This window comes from Cotesia glomerata, linkage group LG3 (assembly GCF_020080835.1).
Source record: "Cotesia glomerata isolate CgM1 linkage group LG3, MPM_Cglom_v2.3, whole genome shotgun sequence".
NCBI classification, from domain to species: Eukaryota; Metazoa; Arthropoda; class Insecta; order Hymenoptera; family Braconidae; genus Cotesia; species Cotesia glomerata.
The window spans coordinates 29,595,362-29,611,633 of NC_058160.1; the positions used below are offsets into that span (position 1 = coordinate 29,595,362).

Here is a 16,272-nt window from a genome sequence, read left to right on the forward strand (position 1 = left end):
TTCCGTAATTGAAAAAATAATCAGACAGCCCAGACTGGGAATCGAACCCAGATCTCTCGGTTACGCGCCAAGGGCTCTACCAGTTAAGCTATCCGAGACAAGTACTGACTACTTTATTCAGTCACGTATATTTGTGGCTTATTTATATGATAAAATGGGTTTTTATGGGTAAATTTGGTATCGTTGGAAAGGTCGAGACCTGAAGTTGTTTCTTTTCAATGTTTCATATGCTTTTCTAAAATAGTTTATTTATTATGATAAGTTTTTCAAGTAGTTATAAATAGATTCGAATTTAGCGATAAACAAAATTTTATTTATTTATTTTGTTTTGTGGGCGTCAATGTGGTGATATGTCAAAAATTAATTTATATAATTAAGACACTAAGAAAAATTTAGTAACGGGTATATCTTTACCGTAAATTGGGTTTGATATTTTTTTACCGATAATTATTTATGATTTAAATAATTGAGAGAGAAAGGAAAATTTTGTGACGAGCATATTATTATTTTCAAATAAATTTTTATAGTTTAATTTGGTATCATCAGAAAGGTCGAGATAAGAATTAGTGCCTTTTGGTTTTATATATTTTTTCGTAGTAAATTTTTTGTCAAGTTTTTGGAGGAGATTTCAATAGTTTTTTGGTTCTATAAATTTGTTCGGTCACATTTGTCCATTAAATTATTTGTAATAGATCCTGTGATATCACTATTATTTTAAAATTTATTTAAAAAGTACCTAAACTATTAGTGTAATTATAAATATAAAAAAATTATTAAGCCAAATTAATTTATATAATTAAGAGATTAAGAAAAATTTAGTAACGGGTATATCTTTATCGTAAATTGGGTTTGATATTTTTTAGCGATAGTTATTTATGATTTAAATAATTGAGAGAGAAAGGAGAATTTTGTGAAGTGCATATTATTATTTTTAAAAAAATTTTTATAGTTTAATTTGGTATCATCAGAAAGGTCTTGATAAAAATTAGCGCCTTTTGGTTTTATATATTTTTTAGTAGTCAATTTTTTGTCAAGTTTTTGGAGGAGTTTTTAATAGTTTTTTGGTTATATAAATTTGTTCGGTCACATTTGTCCATTAAATTATTTGTAATTGATCCTGTGATAGCACTATTATTTTTTAAATTTATTTAAAAAATCCCGAAACTATTAGTGTGATTATAAAAAAATCATTGATCCATCTTCTTATTCATAATTTGTAAATCTCGGCAGTCGTATAGTGACTGCAAGTTGCTATAGTTTTATTTATTTAATCTATCTTCTTTATAGAGAACAAAAAATGACAAAAACTTTTACCAATAAAATTTCAAATTGGACCATTTCCGAGTTTCTTTAATTTAAAATCAAAGTCCTCGAGTAATTTTAAAAAGTTTAAAAATAATACGGTTGAACAAACATTTACTTTGAATCAATAGCGAATGAAACAGAAGCGACCTTTAAACTTCTGCTGCAATTGTTAGGAAAAGTCAATCACAAAAGTCGATCTAAAGCTTTCAGAAAAAAGATTATAACTGCACCAGTGGGCGTAATTTAGTAACTAGATAATTAAATAAGTCTAGGTTAGTTAACAAAATTATGAAAATTAAGTTTAGTGTCTTATAATAATAACCTCGAAGGTACACGGGAAAAAATTTCTGGGAAAATTTACGATACAACTATTGTAAAGCTGGACTATACTTTTATTACTATTAATTGTCAAATAGTTTAGAAGAAAAAATACTATTTATTCATGAAAAAATACGATATTACTATTGTAAAAAGTAAGAGATGAAAATTTCCAGTGCTGCCTCTGTATCTTTTCAATAGAACTATAGCAAATTTTACAATAGTTGAATTGGAATGTTTTTCAATCAGTGTGAGTGATGGCCGTGCACAGCGCTAGACTCCGAGTTTATGTAAATGTTAAAGGGTACGGGCCTTAGTTTACCTCGGATAGCGTAGAGGGAGAGTCTCTGGCTGCCAACACAGAGTTCTGGGTTCGATTCCCAGATAGGACGAAAATGCCGGTTTCTTTTTTCGATTACTGTACAGGTACCAATTAGTCCAACCTTCTATCTCTCTCCCTCCCTGATATTTCTTTTAAAAAAACCAACTGTGAATTTTTACAATAGTTGAATTGTAAAGTTCACAAACACATATTGTATAATTTGCTTTATAGTATTCGACTTTTTAAGACTCTTGCTAGTCTTATTTTTTGGATTAAATTTACAATAGTAGATCGTAAAAATTACTAAATGAGAAGTATAGTCCACCGTTACTATTTTAATTAGTAAAAATTACAATAGTAAAATAATAAAAACTCCTTGAATTTTCTTTCCGTGTACAAGATAAAATTTTTGGAATAATGCGGAAACTTACCAGGCGGATACTCGACGTAATTAAGTTTAGTGTAGATGGCAAACGGTATGGCCGCTATCATCGCCAGGATCCAAGCAGCCAGGATGAACCTAAGCGGTCGTTTCAGCCCGCTCATCGCGTAGAGATGTAGAGGGTGACAAATCGCCAGGTATCTCTCCATGGAGAAAGCCACTATCGTTAATACTGATACGTACGAAGACCTTGAAAATATATTACTTTTTTTTATTACTAAATTATCTCACACACTAACTTGTTAGTTAACTATCTCGAAAAGTTTTCACCGAAAATTAATAGACAACTTTTTCCTTATTCCCTTTTATTTCTAACTAGTTTTTCCGTAAGTAAAAAAGCCCGTAGTTAATTTTGTTGAAACTTTTTCACCCTTACTAAAAATATAAACAAATTACTGTCGGTTCTTTTCGTATTAAATACTCAAGCGCATTACAAAAGTTTTTGTTGAGGTTAATTACAACATTAGTATGTTTTGTAGTTGAGTAAATATTTATTTTTGCTCATATTGAAACCGGATAAAAGTATTATTGGAAATATTAAAGCAGCTTACATTTTTTATTTTTATTTCTGGAGGAAAAAATATGTTTCTGGCTAAAAAAATAGATAAAAACGATTGCTACGCTATTTTTCCGAGTTTTTTTTTGTACTGTTTATTTTTGAAATATTACATTTATTTTTTTAAAAGTTTGCATTTTTTTTTATAAAAAAGTGACCATAGAAACTTCAACAAAGTTAAGATTATTAAAAAATTTTAAATATTCCCCGAAAAAAAATTCTGACTAAATTCTTTTTCAAATTATTTAATCGTGAATTTTTTATATTAATAAAGTTAGCCGACATTTTTAATTTTTTGATTTTGTTTAATTTATTAAATTAGAACTAAAAAATATTTTTAAAAAATTGCACTTATAGTTATTGAAGTTTCTTACAAATGAAAAGATTTTTTCAAAATTTTATTGTAACAATTTTTTTAATAAAAAAAATTATAAAAATTTGTAGATGTCCGCTAATTTTATTTTCATGAATTTTTTCATAAAATCAAGCTTCAAAAATTTTTTTTCAACGATCAAAATATTTTTTTCGTCGCAAAAAGTCTGAAACTCAAGATACTTTTAAAAAAAAAAAACTTTAGCATTGTAACAAAAAAAATGTTCTAAAATTAAGTTAAGAGTTTTATTTGTGTTGATTGTTTTGAAAAGAAATAAAATTTATTTACTCACGTTTCTGAGACATAAGCTCTTATTTTGCAGAGCCCCCAGCCCAGCTCCCAGGGGTACTGCTGCCAAAAAACACTGAGTTCGAAGGGCAATCCTGGAAAATACGAAAAGTAAATCACATCATTGGTACATTATATCCGAACAAAAACAGTTTCACTGTAAAAAATCGCGCCAAGTCCACGTTCATAAGACTATTAAGAAAAAAAAATTTGTTTTTTTCTTTACAAAAATATATAAAATAAAAAAATAAAAAAATCCAAGTAACCGATATGATTGTTTATGATTTTCGGAAATTAAAAAAAATTGTGTTATAAATTTAAAAATTAAGAAAAAAAATTTTGGAACGTATTTAGTGTGCGCGGTTGCAAAATATTTTACTTTTAATGAAATTCGTAAAATCTATTTACTAGGACTTTAAAAAAATTTAAATACACAATGACGCATACCAAGTACGTTCCAAAATTTTTTTCTTAATTTTTAAATTTATAACACAATTTTTTTTAATTTCCGAAAATCATAAACAATCATATCGGTTACTTGGATTTTTTAATTTTTTTATTTTATATATTTTTGTAAAGAAAAAAACAAATTTTTTTTTCTTAATAGTCTTATGAACGTGGACTTGGCGCGATTTTTTACAGTGAAACTGTTTTTGTTCGGATTTTAGTATTTTTTGTAATTATAATAAAAATTTACAATTGGTACCAACTTAAATCTCGCGTTGGTTGCATTTTTTATAGCAAACTATCCCCTTGAAACTACAGTTTATGTAAAAATAATTCCAGCGCACCCTGGCGGGTGTAGATGCAAGCTGTGAAATATCTTTTTTAACTGTAGTTTCCCATCTAATGAAGGATTACTATGCATTCTCGAATTATTTAGTCTGTGGCAGATCACTTTGCCCATCGAAAAAAAGTCAGGATCGAAATTTTTGCGTTGCTATAGTTTGTGCTGATTAAATTTAATAATTTCAATTAGATTAATTGTTATAAGTGAATATAATTAATTAATAACAGTCAAATAAAGTATGAATTACTGTGATAATATACAATTTAGGAAAAAAAAGTACCGTAGAATTAAATAAAATTTTGCAACCTCAAAATACCGTTCTGCTTACAGTAAACATAGTCGGTAGTCTGGCGCTCCGTTTACAGCAGATTTGAACGGAACTTGGCGCCAGATTCTACCGAATCTGTGGATTATTATAGCTGTGATAAATGTTAAAGGTGCAGATAAATAATTACACGTGACATTATTAGTGCGCTCGGTGTATAATTGCATCGGGAGCAATAATGATAAGGCTCTTCAATGCATCACATGAGCTGTAACACCTGCCATTGTATATATTAATCAATCAAGATTGCTCGTGTTGGCGTTTAACCCTCAGTTCCGATACAATATTCACGGCTACTGAATATCTTAGAGATTTATAGTGAGTAGAGGATTCATAAGTGTAGGGGAAAGTTAAATCCAGAGCAAGGCTTAATTTAAGTGACGCAAGTCCCTCCGTCAAATCATCAAACTTTTTTTCCGGAGATTTATTGAGTGTCAGCATTCATTACTTTGCCAGCAATACAATTACGGTTTTTATTTATCGAAATGTTAATTTACTCACTAAATTATCGGGACTACGCACATGCATGATTCAGCTGGATTATTTATTTCCTCGAATCCTTGAATATCTATAGGAAATTGAAGTATTGTAATGAGATAGGTTTCGAAGAAAAAAAAATTTATTTATTTTACAAACATAGAAATTTAATTTAAGTAAATTATTTGGTTACAATTTTATAGATAGGCTTTTTTTGTTTTTTTGTTTTTTTTTTTTTTTTTTTTATTCAATAAAATTGTGGGAAAATCATATTTTATTGATTTTCTCGTCAATAAAGAGATAAATAATTTTTTTCAGGTAGTTATTTTAATTTTATGATTTTTTATTCAGCAAATTACTCTGAAAAATGTACAGAAATAAATGTAGGATACAATATACTTTCTGCGTGAATATTATACTGATAAATTGTCCGATAAATAGCAATTCACTGAGTTAAGTGATCGCGTGTGTAAATAAATATTTACGTTCGATCAATAATTTATGAAGATAAGGACTTTTACATAGCAGTGGTTGGGTGATTACAAATTCAAATTGATCATCGACTCTGAAATTATGAAGCTTGATGTAATCAATACCGATGATTGCAGAATAACTTTGGAATTTTACGACCTAATGACAACTACAAACGTCGTTACAGTGCCACAAACCTAAAAAATAATGTTTTGATTAATCAAAAAATGATTGCAAATCAGAAATAAAATTTCGGCGCAGATGTTAACTTACGATTCTTAAAAGATTCCGGTTCAGCGGAAAAGTACCCCACGCCGAAAACTCAACTTTGAAAAATAGAAGATCGCGTGAAAATTTGACCAGCTGAAAATTTAACATTTAAAAATAAAAAAGTCCCTTAAAAATGAAAAAGTTTAGTTTGTTTACTCGTTCATTGACTTGCGGATTCATTGGACATTGCTCCGAAAGCAAAATGATTAGTGGTCCAGTTTCTTGACTCTGAAAAAATTCTAATTTAAAATTGGTTTTAAAAATCTTTGAGGATGAAAATTTTCATACCTGATCGATAGTTTTGGAAACTGCAAAAGTCAGTACTAGAGTTAAGAAGATCACCCAAAGAAGATATATTATTTGAGCTAAATAGAAAAGTAATTGAGGTATTTTCCTTGGAACTGAGCTCGGGATAATATAATACGAAATAATAAAAATGAGTTGTAATCGAGGCTCACGATAGGCATCAAAAGCGATAGCCCGTACAAATTGTTTATTTCTTCACAAATGTCATACAATTCTATGTATAAATTCTCTAAATTATCGATTTCTTGAAATGCAGATTCTTCCATTAGCGATAATCTGACCATCGATCTTGATATTTGATTAAAATTGCTTGTTTTGATAGATGAGTTCAATGCTTTAAATTGTTTTTCAACGATGCCGAGTAGTATGGTATATTGCACAATTATCCAGCTGTACATCACTGTAGGAAAATTTTCATACACTATCGTAATAGGTGATGACGGATCAAAAGGCATTACTAATAATATCCTTGCAATGGAGATAAAAAAATTGAGCGTAAAAATGAAATAATTTGAAATGTGTTTTGCATACGAATCCACGCTGATGTTCAATTTTCTATCAACATAACTCAGCCGATTTATGACGTTGATCATCGATTTTTGTTTGTAAACGTAAAAAAGCTGAATCCATGAAACACTTATTGTTTGAGTCCACCATGTAATATCTGTCAATATTTCGGAAACCCTGTATTCAAAATTTTCTCCTGAGATTTTTGCTGGAAAATCAGATTGAGTTTCATGAAAAACTTTTTCGTCTTGAGCGAATAAATACTGAAAGTCAATCCAAATCAAAGCGTTTACTAACATTAACAAAATATTATAAAAAGAACCGATGTACGAAATTTTGCATATTTCGTTCTGATTATCTTCAATTCTGGAGTGTTTTTTAAAGATCTCCGACACTTTTAATGTCCATGGTGACAATCCATGTAATTTATAAACAAAGTATTGAATTACTGAGAAATATCGGTACACTTTGTTGCATAAATCTGAACTCGGTTTAAGAATTATATCTCGCCGCATTTTTGAAACTGGATTTTTGGTTTTAAATATAACAGAATGTGTGTTTACGGTAAAGCGTCGCGATTATGACTAAAGTTGTTGGATTTTCTCCCAGTGTCACGTACTCGCGTGAGTGTTGCTAATTATTTATTTCCATTTCCACTGATAATCTGTGAATCGATGAAAGTAATGTTTGATTGCTAGATCGAAGCGTCACGTGATAATCCTTCCATGTTTTAAAGTATCTTGATCGGATTAGTAAACAACAATGTATAAATAGCTATTTATAAATTACTTTATTTATCACTCAACAATTCAATTTGAATAGTTGACAGATAGTTATCAGGTAAAACATACTTTTATGTAATTGTGGAACGATTAATACGTTTGATAAGTTTTTGCAATACAGTGTTAACAGAATAATTTTGGAATTTTACGCCACAATGATAACTACAAACGTCGTTACAGTGCCACAAACCTAAAAAATAATGGTTTGATTAATCAAAAAATGGTTTCAAATCAGAAATAAAACTTCGGTGCAGATGTTGACTTACGATTCCTAAAAGATTCCGGTCTAGCGGCAAAGTACCCCACGCCGAAAACTCAACTTTGAAAAATAGAAGATCGCGTGAAAATTTGACCAGCTGAAAATTTAACATTTAAAAATAAATAAGTCCGTTAAAAATAAAAAAGTTTAGTTTGTTTACTCTTTCAATGACTTGCGGATTCATTGGACATTGCTCCGAAAGCAAAATGATCAGTGGTCCAGTTTCTTGACTCTGAAAAAATTTTAATTCAAAATTGGTTTCAAAAATCGTTGATGATGAAAATTCTTATACCTGATCGATCGTTTTTGAAACAGCAAAAGTCAGTACTAGAGTTAAGAAAATCACCCACGGAACAAATATTACTTGAGCTAAAAAGAAAAGAATTTCAAAAATTTCACTAGGAAATGAACCATTTAAGATAAAGAACGAAATAAAAAGTATGAGGTTGTAATTAAAGCACAGGATAGACATCAGTAGCAGTAGCTCGTAAAAATTGTTTATTTCTTCACAAATGTCATACAATTCTATGTATAAACTTTCTAAATGATCGATTTCTTGAAATGCAGATTCTTCCATTAACGATAATCCGACCATCGATCTTGAAATTTGACTGAAATTGCTTGTTTTGATAGATAAGTTCAAGGCTTTGAATTGTTCTTCTAAAATGGTCAGTAGTATGATAAATTGCACAATTATCCAACTGTACATCACTGTAGGAAAATTTTCATATACTATTGAAATTACTGGTGAAGCTTCTATTGGTATAGCTAATATTATCCTTGCACTGACGAATAAAAAATTGAGCATAAAAATAAAATAAATTAATATTTTTTTTGCATACGAATCTACCCTGATGTTCAATTTTCGATCAACATTACTCAGCCGATTTATGATGTTGATCATCGATTTTTGTTTATAAACGTAAAAAAGCTGAATCCATAAAACACTTATTGTTTCCATCAACCATGTGATAGATGTAAATTTTACAAAACTCTTCGATCCAAATTTTTCTCCTGGGATTTCTTCTGGAAGATCAAATTGAGTGTCATCAAGAATTTCATTACTTTGACGCAAAGCATTTTCAAGGTAAATCCGATATAAAACGATGCCTAACATTAACAAAATATTATAAAAAGAACCGATGTATGAAATTTTGAATACTTGGTTCAGATCATCTTCAATTCTGGAGTTTTTTTTAAACATCTCCGACACTTTTAATGTCCATGGTGACAATCCATGTAATTTATAAACAAAGTATTGAATTACTGAGAAATATCGGTACACTTTGTTGCATAAATCTGAACTCGGTTTAAGAATTATATCTCGCCGCATTTTTGAAACTGGATTTTTGGTTTTAAATATAACAGAATGTGTGTTTACTGTAAAGCGTCGCGATTATGACTAAAGTTGTTGGATTTTCTCCCAGTGTCACGTACTCGCGTGAGTGTTGCTAATTATTTATTTCCATTTCCACTGATAATCTGTGAATCGATGAAAGTAATGTTTGATTGCTAGATCGAAGCGTCACGTGATAATCCTTCCATGTTCTAAAGTATCTTGATCGGATTAGTAAACAACAATGTATAAATAGCTATTTATAAATTACTTTATTTATCACTCAACAATTCAATTTGAATAGTTGACAGATAGTTATCAGATAAAACTTACTTTTATGTAATTGTGGAACGATTAATACGTGCGATAAGTTTTTGCAATGCAGTTTTAACAGAATAATTTTGGAATTTTACGCCACAAAGATAACTACAAACGTCGTTACAGTGCCACAAACCTAAAAAATGATGGTTTGATTAATCAAACAATGATTGCAAATCAGAAATAAAATTTCGGCGCAGATGTTAACTTACGATTCTTAAAAGATTCCGGTCCACCGGAAAAGTACCCCAAGCCGAGAACTCAACTTTGAAAAATAGAAGATCGCGTGAAAAATTGACTATCTGAAAATTTAACATTTAAAAATAAAAAAGTCCCTTAAAAATAAAAAAGTTTAGTTTGTTTACTCGTTCATTGACTTGCGGATTCGTTGGACATTGCTCCGAAAGCAAATTGATTAGTGGTCCAGTTTCTTGACTCTGAAAAAATTCTAATTCAAAATTGGTTTAAAAAATCTTTGAGGATGAAAATTTTCATACCTGATCGATCGTTTTGGAAACAGCAAAAGTAAGTACTAGAGTTAAGAAAATCACCCATGGAACAAATATTACTGGAGCTAAATAGAAAATCAATTCAAGTATTTCACTAGGAATTGAACTTTGTAAGATTAATACCGAAATGACATCAATGAGGTGGTGACTAAGGCTCACGATAGACATCAAAAGTAGTAGCCCGTAAAAATTGTTAATATCATCACGAATTTCACACAATTCTATGTATAAATTTTCTAAATTATCGATTTCTTGAAGAACAGATTCTTCTACTAGCGATATTCTGACCATCGATGTTGAAATTCGACTAAAATCGCTTGTTTTGATAGATAAGTTCAATGCTTTAAACTATTGCTGAACAATGCCCAGTAGTATGGTATATTGCACGATTATCCAGCTGTACATCACTGTAGGAAAATTTCATACACTATTACAATTATTGGTGAAGTTTCTTCTAGTATAGCTAATATTATCTTTGCACTGACAAACAAAAAATTGAGCATAACTATAAAATAACTTGATATTTTTTTTTGCATAGGAATCTACGCTGATGTTCAATTTTCTATCAACACAACTCAGCCGATTTATGACTTTGATCATCGATTTTTGTTTGTAGACATAAAAGAGCTGAATCCATGAAACACTTATTGTTTCAATCAACCATGTGATGAACATCAATAATTCGGTAACGCTCGATTCAAAATTTTCTGCTGGGATTTCTTCTGGAAGATCCAATTGAGTTTCATCAACTTCATCAAGTTGACGCAAAGCATTTTCAAGGTAAATCCCATAGAAAACGATGCCTAACATTAACAAAATATTATAAGAAGAACCGATGTATGAAATTTTGAATATTTGCTTCAGATCATCTTCAATTCTGGAGTTTTTTTTAAACATCTCCGACACTTTTAATGTCCATGGTGACAATCCATTTATTTTATAAACAAAGTATTGAAATTTTGAGAAACATTGGTACAGTTTGTTGCATAAATTCGAACTCGGCTTAAGAATTATATCTCGCCGCATTTTTGAAACTGGATTTTTGGTTTTTAAATATAACAGAATGTGTGTTTACAGTAAAGTGTCGCGTTTATGACTAAAGATCTTGGATTTTATTCTAGTGTCATGTACTCGCGTGAGTGTTGCTAATTATTTATTTTCATTTTCACTGATAATCTGTGAATCGATGAAAGTAATGTTTGATTGCTAGATCGATAAAGTCGCGTGATGATCCTTTCATGCATTGAAGTATCTTGATTGGATTAGTAAACAACAATGTTTGAATGGCTATTTAAATTACTTTATTTATCACTCGACAATTCAATTTAAATAATTGACAGATAGTTATCAAGTAAAACATACTTTTATGTAATTGTGATACGATTAATATGTTCGATAAGTTTTTGCAATTCATCTAGTGGAGTAATCGCGTGCTCATGAAGAAATAATTCTATAAACCTAAAAAAATTAAGTTAAATAAATTGACTGATTATAAAAATTTGAAATTTTTGAATCGGGTTGAACTTACATCGTAAGTTCTGTTGAACTCAATTAAATTGTGTTGAAAGTGCGCTAGATTGGATGAAAATCACAAGATACGTCGCAATAGTACCAGTTATCTAACCGAAAAATTTTGAAGATCATAAAAGCTTATTTTTCAATTGAAATTGGATTTTTTGAACTCACTGTTCCGATGAGACTTCTGTCCAATGGTACGATCCCACATGCAGAAAGCTTGACGTCAAAATGCAGAAGATCATTTGAAAATTTGGTCATCTGAAATTCGAGTGCTCAAAAGTCACTAACTTAATTTGTGACGAAGGAAAGTTTAGGATTTACTTGTTTTTTGACTTTTGGGTTCATGGGACATCGATCGGTAAGCAGGCTAATAATTTTTCCCGTTTTTTTACTCTGAAAAAAAAGTGTGATACATGATAATTTATTTAAAGTGATGTTTATTTAAACAAAATTGAACTGTACCTCACTGATAGTTCTCTGATAAAGATGTAATTCATTGAACAATTACAAATTGATCTTATATTGTTTGATTTCAATTCAAAAATAAAAAATGTGTTTTTTTCTTTGAATGCTCGAAATAATTAGCTATCAAGTCCCAGTGTTTGAATGAAAATCACAAAATATGTTGCGACAGTACCAGTAACCTGAAGAAAAATTTTTGAACGTCATAAATCTATTTTTATGAAGAATAAAGACATTTTTTGGGACTTACAATTGCTAAAAACGTACGATCTAACGGTATGATTCCACATGCAGAAAACTCGACGTTAAAATGAAGAAGATCTTTCGAAAATTTGACCAGCTGAAATTACAAAGTTCAAAAATTATTAATTTATTTATGATGAATAAAAGAAGAGTATTTACTTGTTCTTCGGTTTTTGAGTTCATGGGGCATTGATCTGCGAGCAAGTTAATGAGTTTTCCAGTTTTTTTACTTTGAAAAAGGTGTGATAATTCATTAGAAGCGATATTTATTTAGATAAAATCGAACTGTACCTCGCTGGCTGTCCTTGAGACACTTGAAGTCAACGCCAAAAATAAGAAAATCACCCATAGAAAGTTTGAGAAGTCGAAAAAATAGTCTTCGAATCCAGGAGGTGGTTTTTGGAGAGAAGACGTAAATATGAATTGTAAAATATATAGGCATTCTATACTAAAATATAATATACCAACCAAAACAGGTATTCCATAAAAATTGGCCATTTCTTCACAAACGTCGCACAATTCCTTGAAAGTATTTTTGATTACTTCAAAATTATTAGAGATAGACTCACATGTGGTCATTCTAGAAATTTTCAAGTTTACAATTTTGAACTTTTCTTCAATGGCAATCAGTAGTAAAGTGTATTGAATTATTATTCAACTGCTGATCACAGGAGGCGGCGTCTTGACTAAAATTTCTCTTGTAGGATTATCTATTGTAATTGCCAATATATTCCCACTAGAAAAGATCAAATTTACGATAAAAATAACGTAGCTCGAAATGTGTTTTAATTCAAATTTATCACAACTCTTCAATTTCTTCTCTATCAAATTCAAACGATTGATGACATCAATCATTGGTCTTTGTTTAAAAATATAGAAAAACACAATTGAACAAAGTCCAATTGTTGTAATCATCTCCTTTTTGGATAGCAATGAGTCATAAATTGGCGTTGGTTCAAAATCATAATACTCGTTGTCTTCATCATTACTTTGATCATCGTATTTAAATTCATACACAGCGAAACGATCATACAAATCTGCTAAAACAATAATCAAAATCACCAAAACATTGTACAACGATCCAATCCATGAAAATTTGCACACTTTTTCAGTATTATCTTGATTCTTTTTTCGTAAAAGTAGACAAGTATCCAATGTCCATGGAGACAATCCCAAAAATTTATAAACAATATACTGGATTTCTAAAAAGTATCGATACGCTTCATTTCTTCTGTATTTTCGTTCAACAGATATCCAATTTGACTTTACAGGTTGCATTTTCTAAACGCGTGCTTGTTCAAAAGGATCACAACTAAAACTAATTATCTTGAAAAAAGTCATTGCATTTTGTATAAAAATGTATACTCTGATCGGAAGATATGATGAGATATTAAAACATTTCATAATTTATACAGCAAATTTGATAATGTTTTGCTTATGGCATAAAAAATTGATTTCTTTGATTAGGTAGCAAAATATTGCTTACATTTCAATAAATCCCAAAATTTGAAATGATACTTTTATGAAATAAAATCATTAGTGTCATCAATGATATCTACAAAATTGATCATAAATTGAAGAAGTATAAATCAAATTATTCAAAAAACGGTAACGTTATTATTATTAATTATTTCCATCAATAATACAATAATGTACTCAATTCATAGAAAGCAAACATAGAAGAAAATATACAATCGTACATAAAATATGAAAAAGCTAATTATAACAATTAACAGTCACGTGACAGCAGAATCGAACTAGGCTTTTTCAATTGACATTCAAACGTTAGTTTTTCCATTATTCTTCATCGCGTGTTGATGTCGCGTAGTTATACTTCAACCCGTGGGTTTTTTTTCATAGAAAATATTTACTTAAAATACATAAAGTGTGAAACAATGTATTACAATAGAAACGACCCGGTGTTTGATAAATCTTTTATTATTTTTGAAAATATCATATTTAGAATAATGGGACTGTCGCCATGGACTTTGAATGTTTTGAAAATGTATCGTGAAAGTAGCAGTTCTGGTGTTCTTAATTACGAGTGTCAGTTTTCGCCAGTAGGATGTTTGTACAATGTTTTATTTATGATAATTATTGTCATGTCGATTGCTTACGTCTGGATTAACAAGGAATTAATTTCATTACAAGATGATATTTTTACCAAACAAGTTTTGATGGTTATTTCTTATGTGATAGCGTTACTGATTTGTGGAATATTATTGATGTACATCATCAACGGCAAAGTGATAATAAATGTTCTCAATCGGCTCAAAACCATCGATGAGAAACTGAAACGCTGCGCGGCTTATAAATTTCAAAGTAACATAAGCATTTTTGTGATTTTTGGGATAAACTTGTTTCTATGTGCTTGTTTCCTATCTATAGCATTTTTCTATGATTTCACACTCCAAGAATTTTTATTCGAAATGCCGTTAGTCGTTAGCAGTTACATAATGATGCAATTAACAATATTGTAAGATGCAATCTACAAGAGATTTAAAATGATAAATTTTGCAATCCTGAATCTTGACGTTAACAAAAAAGTTTTTTCCGTACCAGATCGATTATGTGCTACTAATTTTTCTTCTCGTCAATTAGTTATTTATGAAATCGATAATATTAAATACGCTTACAACGAGTTGTGTGAAATTTCTCTTGAAATAAACAATTTTTACGGCTTAATTATGTCATTTATTATTTTGTTGACTGGTACATTAAGTGTAAATATTTTTTATTTCGAGTTATTCGTATTGACTGGCGAAAAGAAACTCAGCATTTACAGTATTACAGATGCAATATGGTCACTGTGGATTATTTACGATTACCTCGTGCTTACTGCTTCTGTCTCTTCAACAGAGCAAGAGGTAAAGAGATTAAATTTTCCTAATCAGTTTGCTATTTTGTACACAGAAAAAATAATTTATTTGAATCAAGTAAATAATTTTGAAGAATTTCATCTTCTTGATTTGAGTAGAAAAATTCTTAAACTAAGAAATTTTTCTTGGTTTAAGTAAATTTTATTTAATTCAAGAATTTTTCGTCTTGGTTTAAGTTAATCTTTTTTCTGTGTATTGAAACTTTCCATTTTTTTAGAGTCAAAATACGGCCAACGTTATCAACATACGCAAGGATCAGTCCAACATTGATGAGATTGTCGAAAAAAAAGTTAGTGCATGAAATTCCTTTATAAAAAATAACCAAATGCTTCACTAACTTATTTTCAATTACAGTTGCTCAATTTTTCACTCGATCTACTTCATCGGAAAGTACAATTTATTGCTTGTGGAATTTTCCCTCTTAATCGCACACTTTTGTCGACGGTAATTACAATTTGTCCACCGATTATTTTTTATCATTCAAAAATAACTTCAATTCGAAAAATTCATTTTTTCTTCCAGATCGTCGGCACTGTTATGACGTATCTTATCATCATGATACAATTTCATCCAGCTGTTGTGAAACAAAAACCTTAAGTTTATTTTGCTCTTCAACTTAATGCAAACTATTTATTATAATTTATAGTTTTTTAATTGATACGTGTGGATTGTAACTCGATTTATAGAATAAAAATTTTTTTAACATCAGCATTTGTTCAAAATAGGTTTTAGAAAGTCCTTTCTAAAACTAATGGATGTTAAAAGTTATCTGATGAATAAGCACCATTTATTCGCGTGATTGATTATTTTTATCCATTTTAGTTGGCAATCCGATTGACGAAAACTTCTAATGATTAGCTTTTCAATACCAAGCGTTATATTTTATTTATACTACTATTTAAAATACTCTTCTTACAAAATATTTTCCACAAGTATAATAAAAAAATGGAAGTTAATCAATTGTAGAAAGACAATTATAGCAGTGCGCTGATACGGAATTGGAAGATGATTATTAAATAAGTTGCGATCGTACCAACAATCTAAAATCAATGATCGAAATCATAAACTTGTAATTTTCATATTTAAATTTATAAAGAATAAAAAGAAAACAGCTACTTACGACTGCTAAAAAGGAGCGATCAAGCGGAACAATATCACACGCAGTGAAGTTAAATTTTAAATGTACAAGATGATGCGAAAATTTCAACAACTACAA

General features: G+C 29.6%; 2 protein-coding genes and 2 long non-coding RNA genes across 4 annotated transcripts in view; all 4 read right to left on the bottom strand.

Annotated features, from left to right (window-relative positions):
- Positions 1-16,272, bottom strand: part of LOC123260736 (neuropeptides capa receptor-like) — a 51,269-nt gene that overhangs the window by 7,909 nt on the left and 27,088 nt on the right. The window contains exons 2-3 of the mRNA XM_044722009.1: positions 3,609-3,699; positions 2,377-2,576 (exon numbers count right to left, since the gene is read on the bottom strand). Of these exons, the coding sequence (XP_044577944.1) occupies positions 2,377-2,576; positions 3,609-3,699 (291 nt within the window). The remainder of the gene's footprint in view (positions 1-2,376; positions 2,577-3,608; positions 3,700-16,272) is intronic.
- Positions 5,502-9,326, bottom strand: LOC123260738. The gene is made up of 4 exons (XM_044722013.1): positions 8,084-9,326; positions 6,094-6,165; positions 5,941-6,030; positions 5,502-5,864 (listed from the first exon to the last, which is right to left on the bottom strand). Exons 1-4 carry the CDS (start codon positions 9,122-9,124, stop codon positions 5,820-5,822), a joined length of 1,248 nt encoding a protein of 415 aa, XP_044577948.1. The 5' UTR covers positions 9,125-9,326; the 3' UTR covers positions 5,502-5,819.
- On the bottom strand, positions 7,475-8,027 carry LOC123260744. Its single transcript, XR_006508504.1, has 3 exons — positions 7,952-8,027; positions 7,799-7,888; positions 7,475-7,722 (listed from the first exon to the last, which is right to left on the bottom strand). It is a non-coding gene; the product is annotated as an uncharacterized LOC123260744 (long non-coding RNA).
- Positions 11,239-12,574, bottom strand: LOC123260743. The gene is made up of 7 exons (XR_006508503.1): positions 12,337-12,574; positions 12,185-12,274; positions 11,935-12,116; positions 11,794-11,865; positions 11,641-11,730; positions 11,483-11,573; positions 11,239-11,412 (listed from the first exon to the last, which is right to left on the bottom strand). It is a non-coding gene; the product is annotated as an uncharacterized LOC123260743 (long non-coding RNA).